Below are 26,686 nucleotides of genomic sequence, written 5' to 3' on the forward strand. Positions count from 1 at the left end.
CAAAGATTTTTTATGAAGGGAACAAAAAAAGGTGTGAGGAATAGAAGAGCACATTTCTTTGATTGAGAAAAACTATTTCTGTGAAATACTGCCTTTTGTTTTTAACATAAATGAGATGCATTTAGATCTGTGAAGGCACTGCTACAAAAGTGTTAAAACTTTGCATTGCAAGAACTACATGGTTTGAGGACCTGTGCATTTTTTTCTGGTCTGAGCCGGCCCCTTGCCAGATTTTTTTGACTATTATCAATCAGAGAATCACACAGAGAAGGCTACCTGGTATACAGAGTTTTAAGGTGAAAAATTTGTTAGTCTGTGAACACCTAATAGGAAAGAAGTTTGGAAAATCAGTGTGAGATAGTAAGATAGCCACTTATTTGTCACTATAAAGTACAGCAACATCCAGGAGAGGTCAATAGCAGTCTTCTGAAGCTGTATGTTTCAGTTGGTCCAGCTGGCTCTTTAGAGCCAAAATCTATTTTTACATCCTTCTTCTGTGTCAGGCTCTTTTAGCTGCTCAAAAAAATGATTTGTACCTTGTGTTGCCATGACTTTGAAAAACTAAAAGAGCACCCCAAACCTTGCAGTTAGAGAAGTGAGAAGCTGCAGAGCAAAGGTAGTAGCAACAGAGCTCAGTGTTCCGACAGGAACAAGCTCAATAGCAGTGCTTCCCAGTTTTAAGTACAGGAAGGCTTTGGAAAGGAAAAAAAAGAGCATCATAGACTAAAAAACTTGGTTTCCTGTGGATTTAGTGTCATTATTGATTGCAAGCTATGACTGAAGCTTTTCCCTTTCTGGGGCATTTAAAGGTACTGTTTCACATGTAGAACCTCTGCTGCCTAATACAAGCAGCTCGCTTTTTTTTCCCCCACTGTGGGAATCCTAGTGTTTTTTGTCCTCCACCACCCACCAGTTGTTGACCTGGATTTCAAATACCATGAGGATCAGTAAGGATTAACAGATATATACATTTTTGAGGACTTAAAGAAATACATGTAATGTGGTATCTTTATCAGGTAAAAAATACATTCTTCAACTTTCAAAATTATTTGTCATTAACTTTTGAGGCAAAGGAGATCAGTAACATTACTTATTTTATTCAAAAATTTTCTTAATACTATATTATATACTATTTATACTATACTAAATATAGTATATTTAAATATCATTAAAGTATATCCAGAGTAAAACCCCTTGTTGCCAGTGATTTAAGCTGTCAAATAAAAAAGGTGTGCAGCTATATAGCTGAAGAAATGCATTAGCATGCAGAAAGCAACACTGCTTCCTCTGGGAGGTTTTAATCAGGCCTCTTGTAGTGATTGAGATGCAATACTCTAAAATGAGAAAAAATATTAACAAAATCAAAAATCTAGAGTGTCTTTCATGCAAATATTCATCAGTGTATCTTATGTAATTACATAGTCAATAAATCAACATAGTCTGTAAGTGCTTCAGTCATGGTCTAAATATCTTAATGACTGAAACATCTTCACACATGAATAATTTATACCTGTATGATTCATTTTTCATATCCGTGCTTTACTTCAATATGAAAAACTAATTCTTCTCTGTCAGAGAATGTGTGCTTGATTATTGCCTTCTGATTTCTCTTCCTTGTGCTTCTTTTCCACCGTTAGACACACTCCATTTCTTCTCTTGTGGTTCCTCTAATGTAGTTATCTTATTTATTCATCCTATCTGCCTTGGTTTGCATTCCCAGTGCATTTCAACAGGCACCTGGGAAATAACACTCAGGCATAAGCTGCTTGTGCTTATGCAGTTTCCCAAGTAACTGGAACCAGCATCTTGAAAGATTTACACATTCTCAACAGATATTTGCATTCCATTTCCTCTCCTCAAGGCAACCATTGCAGAAAGAACTTGTGCAAGTTGGCTTTAGCCATTTTCTGGATCAATGTGAGTTAAAACCTTTATCGAGGTGCTGATGTCAAACATTGTTTGAGTCTTCTTCCTATACATTTGTAAATGTGAAACTTGTGTGTAGCTCCAGAAGCCTCTGGAGTGTTCAGGATGAACATAATTGTTTCTCAGTGCAGGAATGGGCACGGGAAATACTTAAATTCTGCTCTGATACACATGCTTATTTGGCTGTTTGCAAGGTACTGCCTTCAGTAAGGCATCCTGCCTTTAACCAAGCCATCTAAGACAGGAATTTCATTGTGATAAACTCCTTCTTTAGTTAGTAAGAGAAGGACAGATAGCTGCTGAGGGCAGTTCATCCAGCTTTAAAGCTACTTTAGTGCTTGAAGCTCCAGCCAGAAATGGAGCTTCATTGGTGGACTCTATTCTTTTGGCTCAGAATTTAAAGATCAGTTCAGGTTTGTGGAGCAGCTTATTCTGGTAGTGCCTGTGAAGGTTGAGCCTTAAAAACTGAGCTCTAGTTGTGTACAGAAATTGTTCACTCAGGTTTAATGACCACTTCCAAAATTGCTGAATCTTGTCTTCAAACCCTCAGATTTCGAACTTGAAAAAAGTGAAAACCAGCAAGAATATAAAAAAACTGTTTCAAGTTGCAGGAGGAAAAGGAGTTCTATAATAATTAACTGACACTTTTCTGGTATTGTATGTTATTCCATCCAACCTTTTTTCACTCTATTTCAATATGCAGTTTACCTACATTAGACTTTAATGGGGAAGAGCACCTTCACTGAGTGATCATCACTCTCTCATTCAGTTTTTTGTATCATGATATAGATTGTTGGTTAGTATACTAATACAGTTTGACAGTCTCTTCTGTGCCAGTATTACATTTTTTTGACAAATTTTTTAGATTTAAGACTGAGTGGAGTATCTCTTATCTGTTTTCTCCCCCATACTTGGAAACCCAGCTGCAGTTCTTATACAGCTTCAATCTTAGTGTCTTCTGAGAAACATCACAATTGAATGTAGTCTTTTTATCCTCACAGCTGATTCCAGTATGTTGTGAATACCAATCTCTCCTGTTTGCTGGCAAGACATTTGGTAACTTTGATTCAGCATAAGTCTTCGTTTATTCAGTTTTTTCTCATTCTGATTGTAAGCACCTCCGAAGCTTCTGATAGAACTTTGTTTGTCTGTCTTTTTATCCTTAAAGAACATCTTTTCTCCCGGAACCTTACTGCACTGAAATGAGTTATTGATCAATGGGTATTGGTTAGTAGGAGTTCTCAGCCAGTCTCCAGAACTTGCTTCACCCTGATTTGGCATTTAGGAAGAAACCTGCTGTCTTTTTGCATTGTTGTGTCTAGCACTTGTTCTCCTGGGTAGTTTGACACCACAGTCATCGATCATGACTGTTACTCCAACTTACTTTCTTGTTTTCTGTATTCAGTGTTGATCATTTATTATCTGTCCTGTTGTAAGGCTGTATTTTATCCAGTTACAAGGTGTTAAAGAATCTTCTGAACCTCCTCACATGTATTTTGCTTTAAGTTTTCCTACTTCTAGGTGTCATGCCTCCTGCACTTTCACCATTTTATCCTGTCTTTTTGTGAATGATTTCTTTATCTTCATTTAATTATTATAGCTGCTGTCTACAGACCTTCATTGTCTTTTGTGAAAATTAATTTAGCTGCTTTCTCTAACCTATTCAGTGACTCTTTTTTTTCCAGATAATTTTTTATTTTTTTAATTAATTCTGTTTTTCCAGCATGTCTGTTTAAATTCCAGGTAATGTTTATCTTCAGCTGTTCAAGAGAATGATTCACTAACACATCCTGTTTCCCTCATTTGGTCCATCTATGATTCTGACAGATTCTGAAACTTTCAGACATCCCAGATTCACAAACTTTTCTTGCTTTTATCTTTTTCAACATCAATGGCAGATTATTGACACCTTAAATGATGCTATTCCAGTATTTCTTGAAGTGGCATGTTATCTGGTTAGAGAAATAGAATAACCATGGAGATTTTATGTGAGGAAAACATGAAAACAGCGTAAATACCACATTGGTGTAATACTGATCTTTTGTTGTCTAATTTTAACAGATTCAGTAGCAACAGCTTCTGGGCCACTACTAGTTGAAGTTGCCAAAACTCCTGGTGCTGCTCTTGGGGTTGCACTAACTACCTCGATGTGCTGCAACAAACAGGTCATTGTCATAGACAAAATCAAATCTGCAAGTATTGCAGACAGGTGAGTGTGACAGTGACACTGCAGGTCCATGCATCCATTTTACTTCTTTTAATGTTTGGTCTGTTTTTAAAGGAACTCTTCCCTTTCTTGAGAAAATCGATTGAACCAGGTCCTCTCAAGGTTGCGTGTCTTAAAATTAGCACTTTGTCAGACTGCTGTTCCAGACTGCCGAGTCTAAGACTTCCAGGACACCATCTACTTTAGCTCATTCCTGTAGTATTCAGTGACATAAGCTAGTCCCCATGTAGTATGTGACTGGCTTCTTGTGCTATGCAACACAGGGGTTTAGAGGTCTGCTCTGGTTATTAAATGTGATGCTGTGGCAGATTAGTATTTAAGAAAAAACATAACCTACTGGAAATCTTGAAGTAAGCCCACCACATGGAACAGCTGTCAAGGGAAGTAAATTTTGAGGCTTTGCAACCTTGAAGTGTTCTTTTAGAATATATCATTCATTTTTGTGGCACAATGAAATGAAACTCATTGTCTGGATTCTTTTACTGATATTTTAGAATTCAAGTGAAGTATAAGGAAGACTGGCTTCTGTATTTCTAAATTGTTCTGCTATAATATTTCCACTTCATTTAAACCTTTAAATAAAGCCATTTAAACCATTAAAATTATAGCTAGATATTTTTCCCCAGTGGTCTGAACCCCTGGAACAGAGTTGTGGGGTCTTTTCTGGGGTGCGTGTGTGTGTGCGTATGTGTGTGTTTGTACATATACAATATATTTCTATATTCATATCTCTATCTAAATTTTTTCTAAATATTACGTTTCAGCAGCAAATTCCTCCTGCATGTCCCCAGTCACCCTACCTCGTAACTCCTCTTTGGCAATGGTGCTTTTGGTAGCACCCACTTGTAGCAGTGAGTCTACAGCTCCTCTGTGGGCTTTTCCCTACAGTAGAAACTTTGAGAGTGACGGCCATTGATCCAGGGGTGTTCTCCAGTTCAATGGTGCAGGATGCTTTAATTTTCTCCCTCTGTTTTTTCCCATTTCGCAGGGGGTAACCAATTAAAGGAGCTGTCCACTTGACTGGTACGTCGGGATGCTGACTGCTGTGTTTGCATTTCTCAATTCATCCAGTAGCCAGTCTCTTGAGTGCAGCGAGACTTAGCAAATAGCCCCCACCCTACTCCTAGAGTCACCATGCTAGCCCTGGTTTCATTATTTGTTTGACTACTGCATAATTTCATCATCATTTACAGCTTTTGTACTAATAAATGTTTGAACTATAACTCAAAAAATGATGAACTGGGTGCTTGTGTGAGGGATATGTGACCAAGTATTTGAGTCTCCTTAAGCTCTTCTCATTTTATCCTGCTGCCATTCACACATATTTTTAGAGTCAGCTACCCCATTGCAGTTCTGTGAGTGATGTCTTGGCATATACTGTATTAACTGAATTGTTTTTAAGGTTTGTAATAGAGATAAAGTCTGACCAGTGACAGTGATGTCTCTCGAAAAAAAAAAGAACACGTTCATAGTTGTCATGACCAGTTTGGAGGCAGAAGAACTCATTTTGCAAGCAAAGAGCATACTTGATCATACCAAGTTTTTCCCCTTTTATATAGATGTGGTGCATTACACGTAGGAGACCATATTCTGTCCATTGATGGCACCAGCATGGAGTATTGCACGCTGGCGGAAGCAACGCAGTTTTTGGCTAATGCAGCGGATAATGTCAAACTGGAGATCCTTCCCCACCACCAGACACGGCTAGCACTGAAAGGCCCAGAGCACGGTAAGGGGATCATTTGGTAGCACCAAATACCTCTTTCTCTTTTTTTTTTTTTTTACTTTGCCTGCCATGCTGAGTGGTCAAAGCTATCGCCGCAGTTATGTCTTTAAATGTTGTTTCAACTCCTCAGGTTATGCTTCTGCAGTTTCTGAGCAGCTCTGTGTTTTTCTGGTCTTAATGAACCCTCTGAGATTCCTATGGCCAGAAAGGGAAATGTTATACTAAGAAATACCTCTTCAAATTTGTATATAAAGACACCTGTTGACTCTACTGTTGCAATTGTTCTCCCCTAAAATAGATAAACCCTTCCCGTATTTTCTCTTGTTGATGGCATTATTATTTACTGCCATCATCTTTTAAAGCGGTTCTGAGATTGCTTCATGGGCTCACTGTCAGTGCTTATGAAAACCATTTGGAAACAGCTCCCTAGATTGCAGAGCTTTTCACTGTGATACTTATTTCATACCAACACACTTGAATAGAATGGCTTTCCATTATCAAATGAAATGTATACAAAATGTCTTAGTATTTGAAGATAGAGGCTGCCTGTCTTGTCTTCAAACTAATAGTGAGAAAGTGGCTAATTCACAGTAATCCATAAATTCAGTCTGAAATAGCACATGTTGATAGGCATCAAAACAGTTACAAGGGTTATCAAATACACAGAGAATAAGTACATGGGTTGCAGCATGAGCCAGTGGTATCATTTTTCTGAGCCTGTGATACTATGCTTCTGCTTCATTTAGACAAAGACAAGATTTCTGAGGTCTCAAAATGTCAGTGATGGTAAATGTTCTGGGACATCCATGCAACATCCAGGTTGTCTCTTGATAAGGGGTGTTCTAGACAGTTTCTCAGAGTAGGGAATACTGAACTAGTGACAGAGGAGACATTAATTTCTCCTAGACCAGGGTAAACAAAAAGTAGCCCTTGCAATTACACGTTATCCCTTTACTCAGCTCTTTCCCTTTTCTACTTAAGCTGGTTAGAGCCACAAGGAGCAGAGGGCAATACTGCACAAGCAGAATGAGATGGAGGCCAAATTTGCAATGTACTTCCATTCCTTTCAGTTGTGACAGTACATTGCAAACAGATCTTTCTGTTTTTTGAAGAAAAGATGTCATGCAATTAATTTCTGGGTGGTAAAGAATTTTGAAGACTGTTTCTTTTGGGAAGACAAATGCTGGGGCCAATGATTTGTGTAGATGGTTTTATTATTTGAAGCAGTTGGTTTGTTAACCAACATTAATAACAGATTGATGCTGTTAATGTTCTAGTAACCAGCATAGATGCTTAGAAAAAGCAATGCTCTTGGTGTGCCAGAGTTAAGAAGTGTCTGTTACAAAATCACATCAATGTGATCTGCTAAAGATGATACATAGCAGCATCTTTGGGGGGAAAGTATCCCTAAAGTAATAAAGTTGCTTTTTTCAGTAAGGCAGAATAACTAGGATGTTTACAGCCCTTTCCAGCCCCTCACCAGGTGGTTCTACCACAATATCATGACCAATTCAAGATAAAATAGGCTTTATGGGTGCAAGTACCCTCTTAGAAACCACCTTTCATCAGGTGTGGTATGACCTAGAAGCTGCAGACAGTGAAAATTTCCCTTGATATGTCTGGAATAAGCTGAGTCATTAGGGCTGTATCTGCTGAGCTCAGTTATTGGTCTTGTGGGAATATGTTAGGAATTTAAAACGGGCAGGAAAGTCAGTATATAAAATAAACTGAAATTTTCACCCTAAAATAAAGTGGAAAGCTATATAAAAGATAGGATTCTTTTTCATGTTTTTCTTCCTTTATACTGTGCTGCTGACATTCATTTCTCTTGCTGCCCCATTAGTTTTATGTTTACTATACACAACCCTGTACTGGAATAGCTGAAATTACCACTAAATTACTGTGGTTATACACGAAAGGATTTTCTTTTACAGAACTTTTGTTGAATTGGGATTATCCCTCTACAAGCTGAGCAAACTGAATTTGTGTACTTTCCCACTTTGTAGGACATTTTTATTTCTACTCTCGGCATGAAAATAAAACATTAAGAAAAAATCTCAAGGACTATCAGATAATTTCCTACTGGAAGCAGTCTTTTTAATTAAACAAGGCTCACAGCAGCTCGGAAATAATGAAAATCCACCTGGCCACATTGTTCTTATCAGATTTTCATTTTTTCAGCATAGTTCAATTAAGTCTCGTTTTCTGTGCACGTAATTGAAGAGATGGTTTCATCTGAGAAGACATGCTAAGTCTCTTAAGACACATAAGGCCGTATCATGCTGCTTCTGATGTTTCTGGGACTTTTCTGGCTAACATGAGATTTTCCAAAGTCCCTGAGGGTGGTGGTGTCAGTGGATGAGGCGCTCCAGGGGCATAGACTCAGCCTGATACTGACATTGCACCCTTCCCTTACTTTTGATATCTGATATTGGGAAAAAAAAAAAAAAAAAAAAAAAAAAAAAAAAAAAAATAAAAAAAAAAAATCTGATTCAAGTACAGCCAGGGCGCAGAGTGTGTTCTCAGGGAGGGATGCAACTCCAGGGCAATCTGACTGATGACAGGGCCAGGTCAGGCAGTTCCAGGGCCTGCAGGGTCTCCACCACTCCACCAGGCTCCAGGGACATAGTGAGCCCCTGGGCTCCCCCTTCCCTCTCCCTTCCCTGGTGTGCACACCATAGATCCACCCTGTAGAGATAGGCATCACTTTTAAATCAGAAGGGGTAGTACAGTCAGGCAATTAGCAGATCAGTGCTCATGTAATACAAAGTGAAACCAAGGGACAGATTTCCTTCCGCCAGGGCACAGGGCTTGGTGTGGTGGCTGCCCTTTTCTGCCCTCATTTTGTCTCATGGAATAAGATAGGAACACAACGTATAGGTCCAACCTAAATGCTTGAGGTTTTGTGCCCCTGTTAAAGGGCAGCATGGGGACAGACAAGTCTACAGTCATTGTAAGTATAGCAGGTAGAAGAGAGACACAGATAATACAGCTCATGGGACAAAGGCAGAAAACTCTGTTTTATAGAAACAGATTTAAAAACAGGTTTAGATTAGATAATAGGGAGAAATTCTTCACTGCGAGGGTGGTGAGGCACTGTGACAAGTTGCCCAGGGAAGTTTTTGCTGCCTCATCTCTGGAAGTATTAAAGGATGGGCCTCTGAGCCACCTGGTCTAGTGAAAGGTGTCCCTTCCCATGGCAGCAGGGTTTGAAGAGGATGGTCTTTAAGGTCCCTCCAGACCATTCCCTGATTCTGTAGTATGGGTGAATCCCTTGGTGTTTTAAGACAAAAAAATTCAGTGAATACTCCTCAGTTTGAGCTGTGCCTTTATGATTGAGCAAGGATACAGACATGTTGAATTTAATGCTGAATATACTGTATTTAATCAAGGGAGACTTCAATCCCTTTCCTTTAAGATTTGACAACTGAAATACTTCCTATTGTCTTAGTAAATACCAGTCTTCACTTTGAGCACATCCCAGATTCCACATACATAGAACGTGCAATTAAATAATCAAATGCAGTCTCAAATTTAATCCAGTGAAGGATCATTTTAAAGTTTTGAAGATCAAGTGAAAAAAACAAAACACAAAGCAAAACTACAAAATTGCACATCCAGCTAATCAATAAGACCTCTTTTCTTTATTAACCAGGTTTCAGGATAGAGTTTTCCTGCTGCTGGCGTTGGGAAGTCATTTACTGCACAGAATAGCATAATGCCAGCAATAGATTGTGGCAAAATTAAAATGTCAATACAGTAAATTGAAATTGCAGGGAAGCATCTCCATTCTAGGCAGTGCTATGTAAAGTATCTGGTTGGTCTTTTAAAAATAGATTAATGCTAGCAGAGAGTTGTTAACCTTCAGTTACTGGTCATATGTAGTATCTTAGAATTTTCTGAGAAAGTTTGCAGTCTTAGCCCCTAAGCCAGAGGGAGATGAGAAACTAATCCAGTAATCATAATTTTTAAAATAATTACAGAAAGAGAAGGAAAAAGCTCATTCAGAAGCATTTTTTCTGGAAAAATTATTTCTGCTCCTCAAGTTAGAACCCCCTGATAAAAAGCCAAGACCAGGTTATTTATTACTTTACTTTATTTTATTTTATTTTCAATTTATTTTCTTTCTTTCACTTCTGATTTGTAGTTTGTTTTGTTTTGTTTTTGCAATTCAGTTACTTTTACCTCTTCTCTGGTCCTTTTGTTTTCTGGTTTTCCATCATCCTTCATGAGGGCAGTGAAGGTTGAAAGAAGCAACAGGGAACTTACCTGGGATTCGTGTGCCAAGAGCCACAGCAGCCTGCTCACCTACCACCATTATAACACCTACCACCCTGACCATTGCAGGATGCCAGCCTTGAAATTCCAGAAAGCACCTCCTCAAAAAAGCCTTCGTAATGTTCCACAATTTTCCTGCTGACATACTCTCTTCTCCTCTTCTTCTTCTTCCTCCTCCTCCCTCCCTTCCTTCTTTCACTCATACTTCTCCCATTTCAGGCTCTAAAACCTTTTCAGTTTTACAGATGCTACACTTTTTCATAGCCATGCCAAGGTTATTTCTGACATTTTACACCTTTTCCTCTCTGAAAAAAAGCCACCTTTGTAGAAAGGAAAAGGCTTGAAAATTCTGAATTAATCAGCTCTTCTTCTATATATGAGTAGACCATTGGATTGGAGAAGTGTATATAAAGCATGATTTTTGAATGCAAAGCATTGCTTACAAATCTTTGTCAGAAATTACCTACTACAAAAATGCATTTCTAAAATCAGTGTATGTAGATATATTGATGTGCATTAGTTTGGAGATATGTGTTGAAAAATTTAATTTAACGTGTTTTGCTTAAAGTTGTGTACTATGAATATACCTTTTGTGTTTACATTATATTTGTTAGCTTCCAGCAAATGTTGTCATGAAATGCTGGCTTTAATTTTTCCTGGGGTCACCTGTATGGTTTAATGTCATTGTTATTGGAAATGCACAAACCATTCCTGTGCATCCTACACAGCCTATACATACAATGTTTGATTCATTGATGAGTTACAGGCATGTGCCGCACTCTTCTGTGAAGACTGAATGCTGTATGCCAAGTGTTTGATTTCTTACAGCAGCTCTGGTGTCTTCATCCTTCTCTCCTACCTCCATGAGTGCATACAGCCTGAGTTCCCTGAACATGGGGACCTTACCTCGCAGCCTCTACTCCACCAGCCCACGTGGGACAATGATGAGGCGGAGGATGAAAAAGAAGGACTTCAAAAGCTCCTGTAGGTGGTAACAGCATTTGCTCAAAAGTGTGCAATGAATGAATGGGTGGAGGAGGGGGAAGATGCAGAAAAACAAAATTGCACAGTACCTTAATTAATATACATATATTCTAGACAGAAGAGAGAGTTTCTGGTAGATGTAGGGAAACATAAGGGTAAAAATATTTGTCCAATGCTAAAATGAGATGAGCTGATGCTATGCAGCATAACTATCTCATCTGAAATTTATAAAGGAATGTTTTCTTCAGACAGTGCTGGAAGAGTTTGTTACCCTGTTACTGAAGTGATTTTCAAATTCCCCTTTCAACTCCTCCCGTGTCCATTAGGGAACAGAATTCACAGCTGAACAGTAAAAAATAGATTGCTGGTAAGCTCAACCAGCTGTCACTTTAGGGAAGGCAGAGCTTGCCACGGCACCTCACCTAGGTAATTCTAATGTTTACATCTACACCATGACCTGTACAGTTATTTTGGTGAGGGAGAGCAACAAGAGAAGACTAAATAGCCTCATTTGACCACTCTCTGGGATTCAAAGCATAGATTGCCTATGAGTCAGTCATTTCTCAAGCCAGAGTAGATCTATTCAGGCTGTTCCACTTTGCATATTGCTAAGTATTCACTGGGCTGGAAAGAGTGTGGCTGTGTCAATGCATTTTTTCCCAGACTCCATGCAAGTACTACCTCTTTTGGCTTGTCCATCTTTGTGTGATCCACAGTGGCTCAGTTCCTCCAGAGCAGGGAAGTGAGAGCTGCTCCGCAAACCATTTGCTGCAGATAACAATGCTCAGAAGTCCACTCTGAAAGAACTGAGCTGCTGCACATTACAGCACTGCTGGTGTGTTTTAAAGATTCCCCACGGTCATAGTAAAACCACAGCAAACCAGCAGCTTATAAGGCCAGTCACTATGGAATTGTGAGAAAACATGAGAGAGGAACTGAGGTTTTGCTTTCTTGCAGTTTTTGTTGCTTGCTTGTTCTTATTTCTTCTGTAAAGCACATATTTTTGCATAACATTTGCCCGTAAGTGCATTTTTTATTTTTAATCTGATCAGCCATTTTTCACAGCTCATCTATTGACATGTTAGCTTCTAATGCATTCTTTTGGGTCATGGGGGAGATCCTGGGTCTGTCATGCTATGATATCAGTAGACGTCCAGCTCTTACATGTTCTTCTCTGCACATGCAAAACAGTAATGGTGTTACACTATTAGTAGTTGATTTGAATAGTAAAATCAGTGCAAAAATTAGTTCATCAGTTGTGCTATGTTTTAGCTGTTCAGCAGAGGATGAAATCCTCAAAGCTAATCCTGTTATGGATCTTGGACACAGCTGTAACTTGTGTTGTTAAATTTTTCTGATATTTTTCCTTCAAGGAAAGTTTGTCTGTGTTATCTTGCAAAGACTCAAAACAAGGCCAGTGATGTGGCATTTAAGTGGGGCAGTCACATAAACGCTGCAGCCCACCTAAAATATTCTTCAAGTCAGAAGGCCCTGGGGATAACAAGCTGCTATGAGTAAACAAATCTCTAGATAGGAGAAGTTAGGACGAGGTTTAGTTGTGCAGTAGTTTATTACATTTTGGCATTGTGAGGTGTTGGTATAGAGCATTTCAAGATAAGTGGCCCCATCACTGGGTGCTCAGTGCCTCATTACCACCAGTGACTACATCAAGAACCCTGAAACAGCACTGACTTTGGACGAATGTGCTGGCCAGACAGACTTGTTTGCTCTTTTTGTGAGTTTGCTTATCAGCTCGTGCAGAGTTCCTTACTCTGTTAGTAGACATACGTGTGACAGCAGTAACAGCCAACTTAAGAGACACACACTGCTCCAAATGTCCTGCAACGGATCAGGGTAGAGAATGTCTGGTCTTGTACTTTTCCACTATCCAGTGACTCCCTTTGTGGGAGACTCATGAGAACTAGGTAGATATACTGCTGTGCTTTTTCATAGAAAAGAGTTAGCACACTCTTGATTTTAGTTGGAATTTTTTTTCTTTAATCCAGTTGGATCATTTGAGAGTTTTATTAAGGTAAATTTTAATCTTTTAGAGTGTGACTAGGGAATAAAAATATGTAGGTTGCTATAAAACTTACGTTGCAAATTATTTAAGAATACTTGCACAACATAATGTGATCATGGCATAATTCATGAAGATGAAGTGTGATGGCATGAGGGATTACAAGACTTTTATGGTCATGATTTAACAATCATTGCATTAGTTATGCAGGTCTTTCTCAATATGTGGCTGTAAAAATTGAGGGCACGTCCTGCTGCCACAAGCTTTTGTTATGCCACTTGTTTTCAGTTTTTATTCTTCCTCTGGGTTTGTTTGGTTTTTTGTTTAAGGTGTGAGATTCATTGTGGAAACACTTAGATGATTATTTCATTAAAGTTTAAATCCTGAAGTATTTTGTAGTAGGTTCCTATAAGTAGTTGGAAGCGAGACATAATTTATACCGATTTACATTACTAGGGTTGCATATCTGGTAGAAATTGGAGAGGGTTTTAGACATGCACGGTTACTCTTTTCTCAACAGCTATCAGGAGGAATTGTGAACATTATTCAATTTCTTATGGGTCAGAGTGGGAGACTGGAGGCATAACAATCCATATATGCACCTTGAAATGCATCTTGTTCTGCTTCTCATATAACTGCAGGCATAAAAGTACATAATCTTCAAATTCAAGATCATTATTTACATGACTGCAGAGCATATAGCAAACCAACCCCCAGGAATGTTACTAAGAGTTAGACAAGAACTATACAAGTATGCTGGAATGTACCCCTAGCAATAACAACCAGTGTTCACTGGAACTACAAACACATCCGTGTCCCCTTTTTAAATCAACAGCACTGCTTCGTGGCTTGTAACAATTCTAATCTATCAAGGAGCCAAAAAATTTTAGTGTTTCTTGTTACAGTTACTGTTGAGTTACAAACCCCAATATGCACTAAGTCTTTGGTTTGGGTACCTAGGACATTTTACAGATTCTTAGGAGATAGGTATTGTTAGATGATTAGGAAAGGATATTTTCATCTCTGGAGTGGGATTTTTTTGTTGTTCCTGTTTATCTTCCATTTTCTTTTGGAGTGGAAGGAGTTCCTAATTGTCATACTTAAGTGTCAACATCATCAAAATGTTTATCAGATTGAGTTTTCAATCCCACAGATAGTGATCAATTTCCCAATGTGAATTAAAACTTCTACTGTCCTAAAAGTTGAAATAAATTTTATGAGACATTTAGGTTCCTGGTAGGACACTATAAAAAGAGTAAGAAGGTTACAGAGTCAGCTAGATACCTGCTGTATGGGAGGAATAGAGACACAAGTGATGGGAAATAGAGATGACGTTAACAAGCAATTGTTATATGACCTTTAAGAAAGGGAAAATGGAACTTTTCTGAGATTGGATGCCCTAAATTAAGATGTTTCTAGGAAGTGTCTTAGGTATTATATTAATTTGTTTGGTTTCATTACATTTTAGCCTTTTCAGGACTGACAGCTGGAGAAACCTATTTCTCACATGCAGTAAATTCTAAAGCTGATGGAAGTTTCTAAGAACAGATTTTTAGTATTTGCATTTGTGTATAAGTATGTCTTATTGAGTGCAGATAAGAGAAACATTAAGAAGGAAGCTGTTGAGTATCTGAAATAATGCGCAATTCTTACAAAGGAAACTTCAAACAAGATATGAGGAAGAATTCACAGTAATTTGGAAAAGATGGTTTTAGAGTGGGAAGGAGCTTTGCTGGGACAAAACAGAAACTTATGAGGTTTTTGGCAAGTGAAAATTTTGCAAAGAACTGTTATTGCCAACTGTGCCATATCAGTCAGATTTATACTAACCAATAGAGAGCAAAAGGCTGATGCTCACAGCCCCATAGTGTGGGAAAATACTTATATAACTTCTGACATCTTTGTACAGTTGTTTTAATATTATCTATAATGTCAAATGTTTTCCTGCATCTAAAAAAATGCAGAGTTAAACTCTCCCGCAAATAAACCATGAAATTTTAACTAATTGTTAGCAGCTGCTGCAGGCAGAAAATGATTTTGAAGGAAATCAGAGGTGGAGAGGTAATGACTTAGACTGATAACACAAAACCATTCCAAATCCTTGGCATTGGAGGGATTATCATTACTGAACAGGAATAGAAAAACTCCAGCTTTCTGTGTATGACATAATGAAAGGCAATAGTTGCTGCTGGGGGAATTCAAAGAGTAATACAATAGACATTTGTACAGAGATCAAGGAAGCAAATGTGCAGTGTCCTCCTTTCATAGGTAATTGTATTCAATCTCAGTGTTGTTTTTGTCTTGATTGTTCTGTACTGCAGCCTTTCAGAAAGTGTGAGTAAAGCAGGAGAACAGAAGTAGCTGCCTGAGTTTCTCATAGAAGGGTTCCCCAGTGGCTTTGAGAGACCTCACAAAACGTTTTTTCTCACAATCCCTTGAGATATACTGATTGCCAAAGCAGAGTGGTTTGTTCAACTTCCTTACATTACCCAGCCAGCTTAACAAATTGCTGACTTACAGTAAACATGTACAAGAAGAAGGCATCCTTACTTCTTGCAAGCAAGCCTGATCCATGCACTTTGTTGCTAACATCAATGCATTGCTGTGAGATGTCCAAAGAGGAATCTGCCTGAATAATAGCTGGGCTTGTGCCCCCAATTGCCCGAGTTCCTGTTAAAGTTCTGCTTATCCATGCCTCAAACCTAATGCAAACAGAATTCAAGGATGTCCTGAGATTTTTGGAGTGGGTATATCAAACACATTTATTTTGCTCAGAACAAGAACTACGTATTTGCATTCCAGCATACAACCAGATGTTTTCTATTATCTTATATGCCATAAATGTTTATACATAATTTATAAACTTTAGCCTAAATTGACTTTCAAAGAGACATTTCATTGACTAGATTTAGTTAAAGATCATTTTTTTCAAAAAGCAATGGAACTCTTCCGCTGTATATGAATGTCTTTCCTCCTGGTCTGCTCTGTTTTATAGTGTCCTTAGCCTCTAGCACTGTTGGTTTGGCTGGGCAGGTCGTCCACACAGAAACCACAGAAGTTGTGCTGACAGCTGACCCCATAGTAGGGTTTGGGATCCAGCTCCAGGGTAGTGTGTTCGCTACAGAGACCTTGTCTTCTCCACCTCTCATTTCCTATATCGAGGCTGACAGCCCGGCAGAAAGGTGAGGCTCTTTAATTAATTGGCGGTTAAATACATTTGGTGAGAGTTCCTCGGGTACTTTGGGCTTGTTTCTTTCTTTCAGTTTGTAATGAATTGCAGGGCCTTGCTCAATGAAGTGGGGCAAATGATACACTTTTTGTTCTGACAGTGGTGTTTCATGCATTTTATCAGCTATGAAAGAATGAAAAGCACCAGTGTTCTGACCATACAGAGTCCTACAGAAGGAGACTGGAAGCTATATTCATGCAAAACAACAACAACAACAAAAAAATAAAAATCAGAGAAGTCAAAACAGTGATAATTGAGCGTGCCAGGGGGAGAGCTATATCCAGCTCTGTCAGTTATGATACAGAATCAAATCTTAGGGAATACCAGAATTTTGACTTACTAATTCTTTCAATTACATTTTTATGCTTTTATATATGTATTTAATTATGTCATGAGAATGATAGCAGCTGCACAGACAAGCACCAGCTGCCATTTCACCTGCAGCCCAGGGTCAGAGGCCCAGATGATGTCCATGGGTGGGGTGGAAGCATGAAGCATGAAGAATTTCTGGGTCCCAGCACCGAGAGGGCAAGACCCATACTGGGAGTGCTTGATAGTGTTGTGGTGCAAAGGGGCAGCAACTTCTGTGATAGGTAGATTGTTGAGCTGCTATGCCACAATTATCCTTTAAGGCCTGGTTGAATGTGTTTGATCAGATGGCTTATATCAGAAACTGTGTGGCTAGCCAGACCAGAGCAGTGCTCATGTCCCTGCACTCGGCACTGGTGAGGCCACACCTCAAGAACTGTGTTCAGTTCTGGGCCTCTCTTTATATGAAAGACATTGAGGTGCTGGATTGTGTCCAGAGAAGGGCAGTGGAGCTGGTGAAGGGGCTGGAGAACAGCTCTAACAAGGAGCAGCTGAAAGAGCTGGGGGTGTTTAATCTGTAGGAGGGGAGGCTTGAGGGAAACCTAATAGCCCCCCACAACTGTCTGAAAACAGAATGTAGCCTGGTGGGGATTGGTCTCTTCTCACAGATAACACACAACAGGACAAGAAGAAATGGCCTCAAGTTGTGCCAGGGGAGGTTTAGATTGGATATTAGGAAATATTTCTTCAATGAAAAAGGTTGTCAAGGACTGGAACAGCCTGCTCAGGGAAGTAGTTCAGACTCGATCTTTGGAGGTATTTAAAAGACATGTAAATATGGCAATTCCATGCAGAAAGAGTGGACTTATCAGTGCTGGGTTAATGGCTCAGTGATCTTAAAGCATTTTCCCAACCTAAATTATTCTGTGATACTGCTGGTTCTGGTAGCATGCACATCTGATGATTGTTTTATATCATTTTGTACCGAGGTGTGGGGTGCTGCAAATAGGAGACAGAATAGTGTCAATAAATGGTGTCCCAACAGAAGACAGCACATTTGATGAGGCCAATCAACTGCTCAGAGACTCCTCTATCACCAACAAGGTCACTTTGGAAATAGAATTTGATGTTGCAGGTATGAATGTCCTGTTATTCTGTCTTGCAAGAAAAATGAAAGAATAAATCCCAAGTACATTGCAAGTGTTAGGCATCTGAGGTAGAGGTTTCCTTCTCACATCTACACCATTCAGTTTTCAGGTGACTTATTTGAAATGGGTTTTTTTGTACAGCTTTCTCATTTCACACAGCCCTACAGTCTGCTTCAGAAAGCAAATAGAAATGACAGGTCCTGTAGTAAGATCTGGTGACTGTCTCTTCTCTGAGTTATTTCCAGACATTTTTCTGGCTTGGAATAGAAATGTTCTGCTAAACAGAGACAAATCCTCTACAGGCCAAATAATGAAATGTTTTGCAAGACAGAAAAGTATTTTAAAGGGTGGGTAAACAAAAACAAAAACTCTTGAGGTGTTCTACTTGCAGCATCTCTAAATAAAATAATAGAAACTGAATTCATAAAGGCCAGAAGAATAATTGTTAATTTTTCTGGCATTATTACTCACGGCATTTCTTTAATCTGTAATGTGTTTAAGCATACAGAATATACCTATGAATTCACAAACTGTGTATATCAAACAACAACACATTATGTGTGTGTACCACTGGATTCCTTTTGTTCCCACTAGATGTTAAACCCATGGCAGTTACCTTAGTGGACAGTTAAAAATAGGAGTTAGTCCTGCAGCAACAAAGGTCGGAAATCCTTTCAATTCAATCTCCTGTCCTTTTAATTAAAAGCTGTCTGCCAGCAGTAAAATTTTCACATGTGCTCACAGAACTTGCATACGAGCTAAAAACCTGCAGTCTCAGCTGGATGCTGGCCCATGCAATCTCCACAAATTCAGTTAAACCTTAAAAAAAATTGAGTTACTGTGAAATTACCAGTATAGTTATAAATCATACCTCCTCCATTTCAGCACCCATGTTTCATCCCTGCCTTGTGACTCTGATGTGATTTCATCAGCTTACACGTATAGTTCCATGCTCATGGAATTGCTGCGCCTTACAAATTATCTAACATTTTAAATATTTTTTAATAGAATCAGTTATACCAAGCAGTGGAACATTTCATGTGAAACTACCAAAGAAGCATAATGTGGAACTTGGCATCACCATAAGTTGTAAGTAAAAGTGCTTATTTTTCAGACTGCATTTATGGGATAATGTGGAGATAGTAGATCTTGTAGCTACAGACTCACGTTTCTTTTGATAAGATCTTGTAGCTACAGACTCACGTTTCTTTTGATATAAACTTCTTTTTCCTAGCTTCTTTTACTGCTTTTTCTCTTTTGAAATACTGTTCTGTAACATATTTATTCTCCCCTTCAAGTAGCTAACAAAGCCAGAAGTTTGCAAAATCTAATGTTTGACTTATTGCTTCATGCAGAGTACATCTTTAACTCCTATTAATATTATTTATTTTTTTTAAAAAATCAGCAGAATTAAGTTCATGTGAAGTATTTCCATAGCTGTAAAATTTAAAGCAGAGTCTGTCATGGTCCCTCACAGGCTCTTGAACTCCACTGAACCCAAGAGTTTCACAGACTTGAGAATCCATATACATAGGGTTATTTTCTACTTCAGAACCCAGATACATCCTCAGTCTCTAGAACTTGTGCAGAGATAATTTGAACTTGGGCAGTCCTGAATGTGTGGGTCATAGCAGAATGCCCTTTCACTAGGGACTGCAGAGATGGCTGAAGAAGATCACAAGGGCCTGCATCAGTCTGTTTCTCAGAAAGTATTTGCTGCTGTGGTTTGAAATAAAAAGTGTTCCTATACTTATTTTGTGAGGTGACAGTAAAACAAAGTGTTAGAACTGGATTTTGACCAGGTAAACTCCGGCATACTGAGTTCAGCTCTTGGCGGATGGAAAAACAATCCATATCAAAGTTAATGGGCTTGACACTGCAGAATGTGGTGTCATCAGAATTAACATTCTTTTATGGCTGTGGCCTTTCTTAGGCTATTAGTCTTCCTTTGGAGTTATTCATGTGTCTTGGGGGAAGATTGTGCTTTGACTTGTATTCTCAAAGCTTTTACCAGCACAGTGGAATATGGTTAATCAAAAGTACAGCAGGGATCTCGGTGCTAAGGATTACATCTGAGGAACAAATGAGAGACACTGCAGGCCTGTTTGCTTGTGTTGCACACTTGAATGGGTAACTGTTAGACTCTGTAAGATGTGATGTGATGCTTGAAGCAAAATCTTTGGTCTGCATGTACCTGTGCAAATGAAAATATTGAGAAAACCTGGAGCACGGCTGTTCTATTTAAATGTTATTCTTAGGATTCATACAGGTTTGTAAAGTTATTGAAAAAATACAATCTTCCTTAATTTGATTTGTGTTGTTTTTTGGAATGCCAGCATCTACTTTTTTTTGTCTGTAGGAATAAACTTTTAATGGAAAATTAATGTTCTTGAAATTTAGTATTTAGCACTCTTCTTCCAAACTTTGCATGTCTTACTGATCTGGAATCTAATTCCAAAAATTAGTGCTTTATAAAATTAGTGCTTTTATAAAATCAGTGCTTTATATAATCAGAATAACATATGGTTGGTCTTAGCTCTGTAGTATCTTCAATATTTAAATTAAATTATCTGTTATATATAATAATTTCATTAATAGAATCGAATGCATATGAAATTTATCTAGGATTAATTATTTACATGGTTTTAAAGGGTTTATATTAATAACTGGTAGAAGTCTCGAATTGCTGCATTTCATGCTTGCTTTTCAGTGTTTTGCTCTGTTTTACCTAATTAACTCCTAAATGTTGGCAGTATAATAAATACAAGGCAGTATGATTTGAAGAATATAAGCCTTTTATATTCATTTTGTCAAATTTCTGTCAGGACACTTTAGCACATTAGCATGCCCTTTATTATTGATATTTTCAGAAAGCTGTATGATTTCTTTTAAGAAACAAATACTAAGGGAAACTTGGCAGAGTTGTATGTCTTTAGCAGGGGGCATGGAGGTTATGAGATTTATTCACTTGTGGGCTTGAACTCTTAAAAGTGCTAGAGACCTGTTTCATCATCTTCCTTCTCAAGTTAGTGGAGTTAATGGTAAATGAGAAAGTGCTGTTGAAACATTACAGAGAAACACCTTTCTTATTTTCCCTATCCCCCATTTAGTTTGGGATTTGTAGGAGAAGGTCAGGAAATTACCTAATCTGACAGACAAGACACATTTTTTGTCAGACAGGAAATGCAACTTCACTTTGGGCTGACATGTGAACATATGTCTATTTTTAAGTCCAGGAATTCTTCAAGGTCAGCTGTTAGGAGTTAGAGATCCTAGAAGAGGAATTTATTTCTCTTTCCTGGGATTGTTTTCCATGGTAATGAACAGCAAGAGTGCTTGCATGGAGTTACAACCAGATGCTTTATTGAAGGCATGTCTGAAGTGACACACAACATTAAAGACAGTTAAGCTAATTCATGGTCTTTGAAAAACAAGACTTGTAATAGGAGAAGAGACTTTCCATAGTTTCAGATTTATTAATGCAAGAGAAAAATGAGAGAAAAAATTAAAAACCCCTTAGATAACATAACCCCTTAAAAGCAGGACAGAAGAGAGTTTAATGAGTGCCATTGTTAATGTTAATCCAGGGCTCTGAGTTTGGATAGTTCATGTCAGTTACCTCCCAGTATACTGGTCTTGCCCACTGCTGCCTTCATATACCCATTGCAGTCCTATCATCCGTCCCTTATCTCTGCAGTATCTGTCTAATTTTACCAATGACAGATACTTACACTCAATAAAGACCTTATTTCATGTTTTTCAAATACAGGTGACTATATATTTAGTGTTTCACATAACGCTAGTTTCACACCCAGTTACCTGATTAGGGCAAATAGAAGGTCTCAGTTCTTAAAATTATATCATCTAAATAAAGCACAGGAGTGCTCCTGTGCATGTGATTTTGCTTTTATGACAGAATCATTCCCTAGAAGAAGGAGCACTTGCAAGTGGTGCTAGTAGTACTCAAAGCTGTTTCAATTTATTTGCCATTGACATTGATTTTAGACCATGTAATGAATATAGATTCTTCTTTTTAAAGACAAAAACCTTTTTTAAAGGTTTTTGAGGCAACTCGCTATTTTATCATAGACTAATTTTTTTTTTTCAAATACCTTGAATGATGTCCATTAAAATGACTTACTAGTGGATTCTGGTAATTGTAGTTAACAGTTTTTGGTTTTTTTTCCCTTTCCGTTTCTTTTTTTCTTTTATATGTAAGATTCTGATATCCTTACTGGTAATGAACTGCAGCACCTTGCTTCATAATTAATCTCTCTGAAGCTAATGGGACTACTGAAGGAATAAGAAGCTGCAAAGCTGGTAAGAATATCAGAATCTCACCCAAATTACCATCAGTTTCTCTGAGTCACTTTCACTAGCAGGTATACTGCAGTCTTCTGTACTGTTTTTGTATTTCATCAGAAACAAGCCTTGTAAATATCTACAGATACACTGACTCTAATAATTTATTTTCTAAAGCATGCTTCTGTATATTATGTGATTTCACCTGGCAAGCTCGACTTAATTTTCAAACATTACAAGTAATTCTTTTCCAGACAGAAAAAATATCAACAGATTTCTCAACTGCTCCACATGAACCAATACTTAAGGAACAAAAGAGCTGCATTAGTGTAATTTTTAAAAGCTTCTTCATTTATTTTTAAATCACACCATTCTTAAAAATGTCTAGTAGCTGTAAACCAGCATTGTGGATAAATGGACTGACTTTGTATAAAAATTATTTTTCCATCATGTGAACATTTTCCCTTGCTTGTTCAGAGCTTGATCAACCTCCAAGATTTGAAGCCAGGCTAAGAGTAATGAGTTTTATCTGGGTGGTGGATGAGATGTTCACCCCAAAATCTGCTAAATCTGCTGAAGCCACTTTGTGGAGGGGTTTTGTTCAAGTTAGCAGTGAAACAAGAAAAGAGCATTGTTTGAGGGGTTTTTTTAATGTAATGGAACAGCTGATACACATAACTGAAAACACTTTATTGAACTTTCAAGTGGCTGGGAAAGTGTAGTAGAATAGGGTGGAGACTTGAGATGGAGACCTAGGATCATAGAGTTATTTAGAGAGAGCAAAAAACTTGCTTAAGAGCAGCCATTTGTCTGCAACACTAAATTTAGTACCTGTGCAACTTTATGCACTCTTCAGTCCACTTGTAGTTTTTCATAGACTCTAAAGTCACTACAAAAGCTGAACATTAGATAGACTGGCAGCTGGAACAGCAAGGAGAAAAGATGAGATCTTCATTGGACAAGCAGAAGGGGACAAGGAGAGGAAATAAGTGGAAAGCTGTAACAGAGAGGCAGCAGATGAGGGGAGAGACTGAGCTATGATCAGGATTAGGGGCAGCTGGGACTTGAACAAGAAGGCTGGACATGGGTGAGTGGTAAGGTGCTTCATTTTTTAATGACCTCTTAAAACCAGAAATAATTCTGAAGTGGAGACTTGAAGCTGTACAGTGTCACTTCAAGCTTCATTAATTGATGTGGATATATTACTGGTCAAATACTGCTTTCCCACTGAAACCCTGGTTTCTCTGCTCTCTGGGGAGAGGTGAAAGAGTGGTTTCACCTCTGTTAAGTAACAAAGGGGATGGAGGCTGCATAATGAATGAGATGAAGGATTGCAGAAAGACAAACTAGGCGATCTCGTGGTCAAGGTGGTTTAATGCTACCCTGGAGAAATTAGGGTGGTTTTTCTTTTCTCTGCAAAAGACCTGTGCTGAGATAAGTCATTCTGGGAATGAGGATGGAGATTTTCCATAGATGGCTCCTTGATTTTATGCAGAAACATTGAGATCATGAGGTTGCACTCACAGAAATGCTACTCATCTGCAGCTGTTCCTGAAAATGCCAGTAGTTGTATTTTCGACATAGAAGCTGTTCTATTCTACAAACTATTTGAGATATAAAGGCATTGATATCTCAAATTGCTCACTGAAAACTGTCCTACTTTGACCTAATTTTCCCTATGTTTCCTTTCCTTATCTGTAAAAGCAGGATAATAGTACTCAATCTTCTTGTTGGAGACAGCATCTGTTCACCAGTATTTGGGAGGCAATCTTAGGTTATGGTAATGTGGAAAAAGGTACAAAACTTCAGGAGGAAATTAATTATATTTTCTCTTCAACACAACTCGAATAACTTGTAAGAAGTACGCCATGAGTATTGAACAATAACAAATTGAATGTGGTATATCTGCTTTTCAGTGTGGGGGGGATTCATTTCACACAGAGCTGTGTTCGGTGCCTTCAAAAAGGCTTTCATTCTCCAGACCAAATAAGAGCCCAGGAGAACTCATAAAATACTGCTGGTTCACACCTCCTCAGTTTGAAACTGTGATAGCTTTGTGTGCAGCATGATACTCTTTGCATCCACATACATTGTACTTTGTGGCTCTGCTCTTTAAGCTGTGCTCTTTCCCTCATTTTGGCTCCTCCTCTCTTCTTTTTACAACAATAATGGACTGTTTTCTTAAGTTCTGGTAATTTTTAAAGACAGTTTCATAAAAAGTACTTCAAGACTCAAACCCAAGTCCGCAGTGGTAGCATATAACCTCAGATTAAGGCAACGCAGAGGGTAAAAACATAGAATTAAAAAAATCAACAAAATGATACTCTAAAATGTTAACAAGATGCTAATTGGTAAAACAAATCTGAAGGATTAAAGTAAATTATGGCATTGTAATATATTTGACCCATGACATGAAAGTATGAGAAACAAGCCATGAAAATTATACGTATCTTGCAAAAAGTTAATTACTGTTCTCTAAATTGCAGCATAATCATTTCCTGAAAGCATGCTGTTTTAGACAAATTTCTAAAAATTCTTCAAAGCCCTTGTATGTCTGTCTTCTGGACTTTAGAGACCTTGCATTTGAAATATGGCTCTTTAGCAGTTCTTGAACTGGTCCTTCGCACATTCAAAGACTGTCTCAGCCAGGGCAGCTAAGGTTAACAAGACCTGTTAGCATATTGTGTTGGAAATGTCATTATTAATTTACCATGTGGTTGCTGTAGGTGAAGATCTGTCATTTTGCATCAAAGAGAAGATTCATGAGCTGCTAAAGTAACTTGACATCAGGATTTTGTAGGTGATCCTCCAATATGGGCAGCTTTTTGGGTGATTGTAAGTTCAGGCATGGGACCCTAATGGAAACATACCTTCTGTGAAAGAATGCAGAGAGCTCAGTACACAGAGCAGAAATGGTGTGGGGCAGTTGAAGAACCCTAGATGTGCAAAACTAGTAAGTGCTTTCAGGAGAGCTGAGAGCGTTGTACCACATGGCAATGTTTTAATATCAGCACACTCTTTGTTAACAGTCCCAAAAGTCATTCTGTGTTCACCACGTGGAACACCTCCTGACAGAGCAGCTGTAGGTGATACTCTTCAGAGGTAGACAGCATGTGCCACACAGTTGTCTAACAATGTGTGTTCATCACCCTCAAATTCTAAGCTGACTGCTTGCCATATCAGATCTTCACTGCAGCCTTCTGTCAGCAAATGGATGAACCCTCCAAAACAATGCATTTGGTGAAGCCACTTCAAGAAAGCCACTTCCAGTGCTCTGGAAGTAGATTATGATCACTGTTGTCTTCCTCTGGTATATTTAACTGCTCCCTAGGCAACTAAAGGTCAAGCAAAATTGCAGAGTGAATTTCCTGGCCAAGGGAAACTTGTCAAATACTTTTGGACAAGTTGGTAAAGAATTGCAGTGCCTGGCATTGAAGAGCAGAGCATATTTTTAACCATGAGGGACAGATAGAAAAATTGGCCATTATCAGGTTCTTCCAAAAAGAGATAAGTGTGCAAGGAGTGGGAGTGGCGGGAGCTTTACTAAACCGACTGGAACTGCAGTGCTTCTAATAGGTATCCCCAGTACAAAGTTGGGAAGAGTCCACAATTCTTAAGGTCCAGCAGTGGTACAGGTGGGCAAGGTTACTCATGGAAAGAGGCACAGGTTCCTTCAGAGGAAGCAGTGATTTACAGTGAAGCAAAGTGCAAACATGGAATAGTGTATCAGCCCAGTGGAGTGTGTGGGCACAGTTCACAGTATCCCATTTATTGGGAAGCAGATTCCTCCTTCTCACCCAGGACGCATTACCTTCATACCTCTGCCTTAAGCACTGGATGAGACAAAACTGGATGGAAAGAATGTGGACTAGCCCACTCTAGATATTTTGCCAAAGAAGCTCTGTTGGTCAGGGATATAGTATAACAGGATTTATTCTGGCAAAAAATCATCATTAGTAGTTGCACTGAAAGATTGTAATGACAGAAAGTCTTCCTTATGTGTTACAGCTACACATCATTGTATGATAGATCACTGGAGCTCTACTGTGATGTCTTCACATGGCTCAGTCTTGGTCTAACCCAGAATTCAGACATATCAGGCTAAGTTCACTTTGTACCAGTCACCACAATTCTGGAACTTTCTAATTTTTGAGGAGTATGTAGTCTTGCCAATATGCTGCTGCTGTTTGTTTGTACCTGTAGTTCAGATAATTTAGGGGTAGGGGAGGAATGTAATACAAGTAAGGAATGTGTATGAAGTATTGGTTTATGGTCAAAATTAGTCTATCTGCATATCTAGAAACAAAACCAAATATCTCTATATATTCTTTATTACAGCTCCATCAAGTAGAAAACCAGGGGACCCTCTGGTTATTTCTGATATCAAGAAAGGAAGTGTTGCTCACAGGTAAGGCATTAGAGCTCCCAATAAAAATCTGTTTATGTGTGTAATCACCCAAATTCAAATAAAACAGAGAGATCTTGTAAGAGACGGTGCGCTTCTTTTTCTTTTTTCTAATAAAAAACTTTTGTGAAA

General features: G+C 38.5%; 1 protein-coding gene across 10 annotated transcripts in view; it reads left to right on the forward strand.

Moving 5' to 3' along the window:
* GRIP1 (glutamate receptor interacting protein 1) overlaps positions 1 to 26,686 on the forward strand; it is a gene marked incomplete at its 5' end in the record, with an annotated part of 314,511 nt that overhangs the window by 262,876 nt on the left and 24,949 nt on the right. For 5 of the 10 annotated variants that reach the window (XM_083859440.1, XM_083859435.1, XM_083859438.1 and 2 more), the window contains 7 exons: positions 3,988 to 4,135; positions 5,713 to 5,882; positions 10,986 to 11,141; positions 16,157 to 16,343; positions 17,689 to 17,834; positions 18,856 to 18,936; positions 26,488 to 26,557. In XM_083859440.1, coding sequence (XP_083715566.1) covers positions 3,988 to 4,135; positions 5,713 to 5,882; positions 10,986 to 11,141; positions 16,157 to 16,343; positions 17,689 to 17,834; positions 18,856 to 18,936; positions 26,488 to 26,557 — 958 coding nt within the window. Of the gene's footprint in view, positions 1 to 3,987; positions 4,136 to 5,712; positions 5,883 to 10,117; positions 10,274 to 10,985; positions 11,142 to 16,156; positions 16,344 to 17,688; positions 17,835 to 18,855; positions 18,937 to 26,487; positions 26,558 to 26,686 lie in introns of all 10 variants that reach the window. The other 5 variants (XM_083859441.1, XM_083859436.1, XM_083859437.1 and 2 more) reach the window with 2 other exon arrangements.

Source organism: Zosterops lateralis, assembly GCF_965231275.1.
Source record: "Zosterops lateralis genome assembly, chromosome: 4".
In the NCBI taxonomy this organism is placed as follows: domain Eukaryota; kingdom Metazoa; phylum Chordata; class Aves; order Passeriformes; family Zosteropidae; genus Zosterops; species Zosterops lateralis.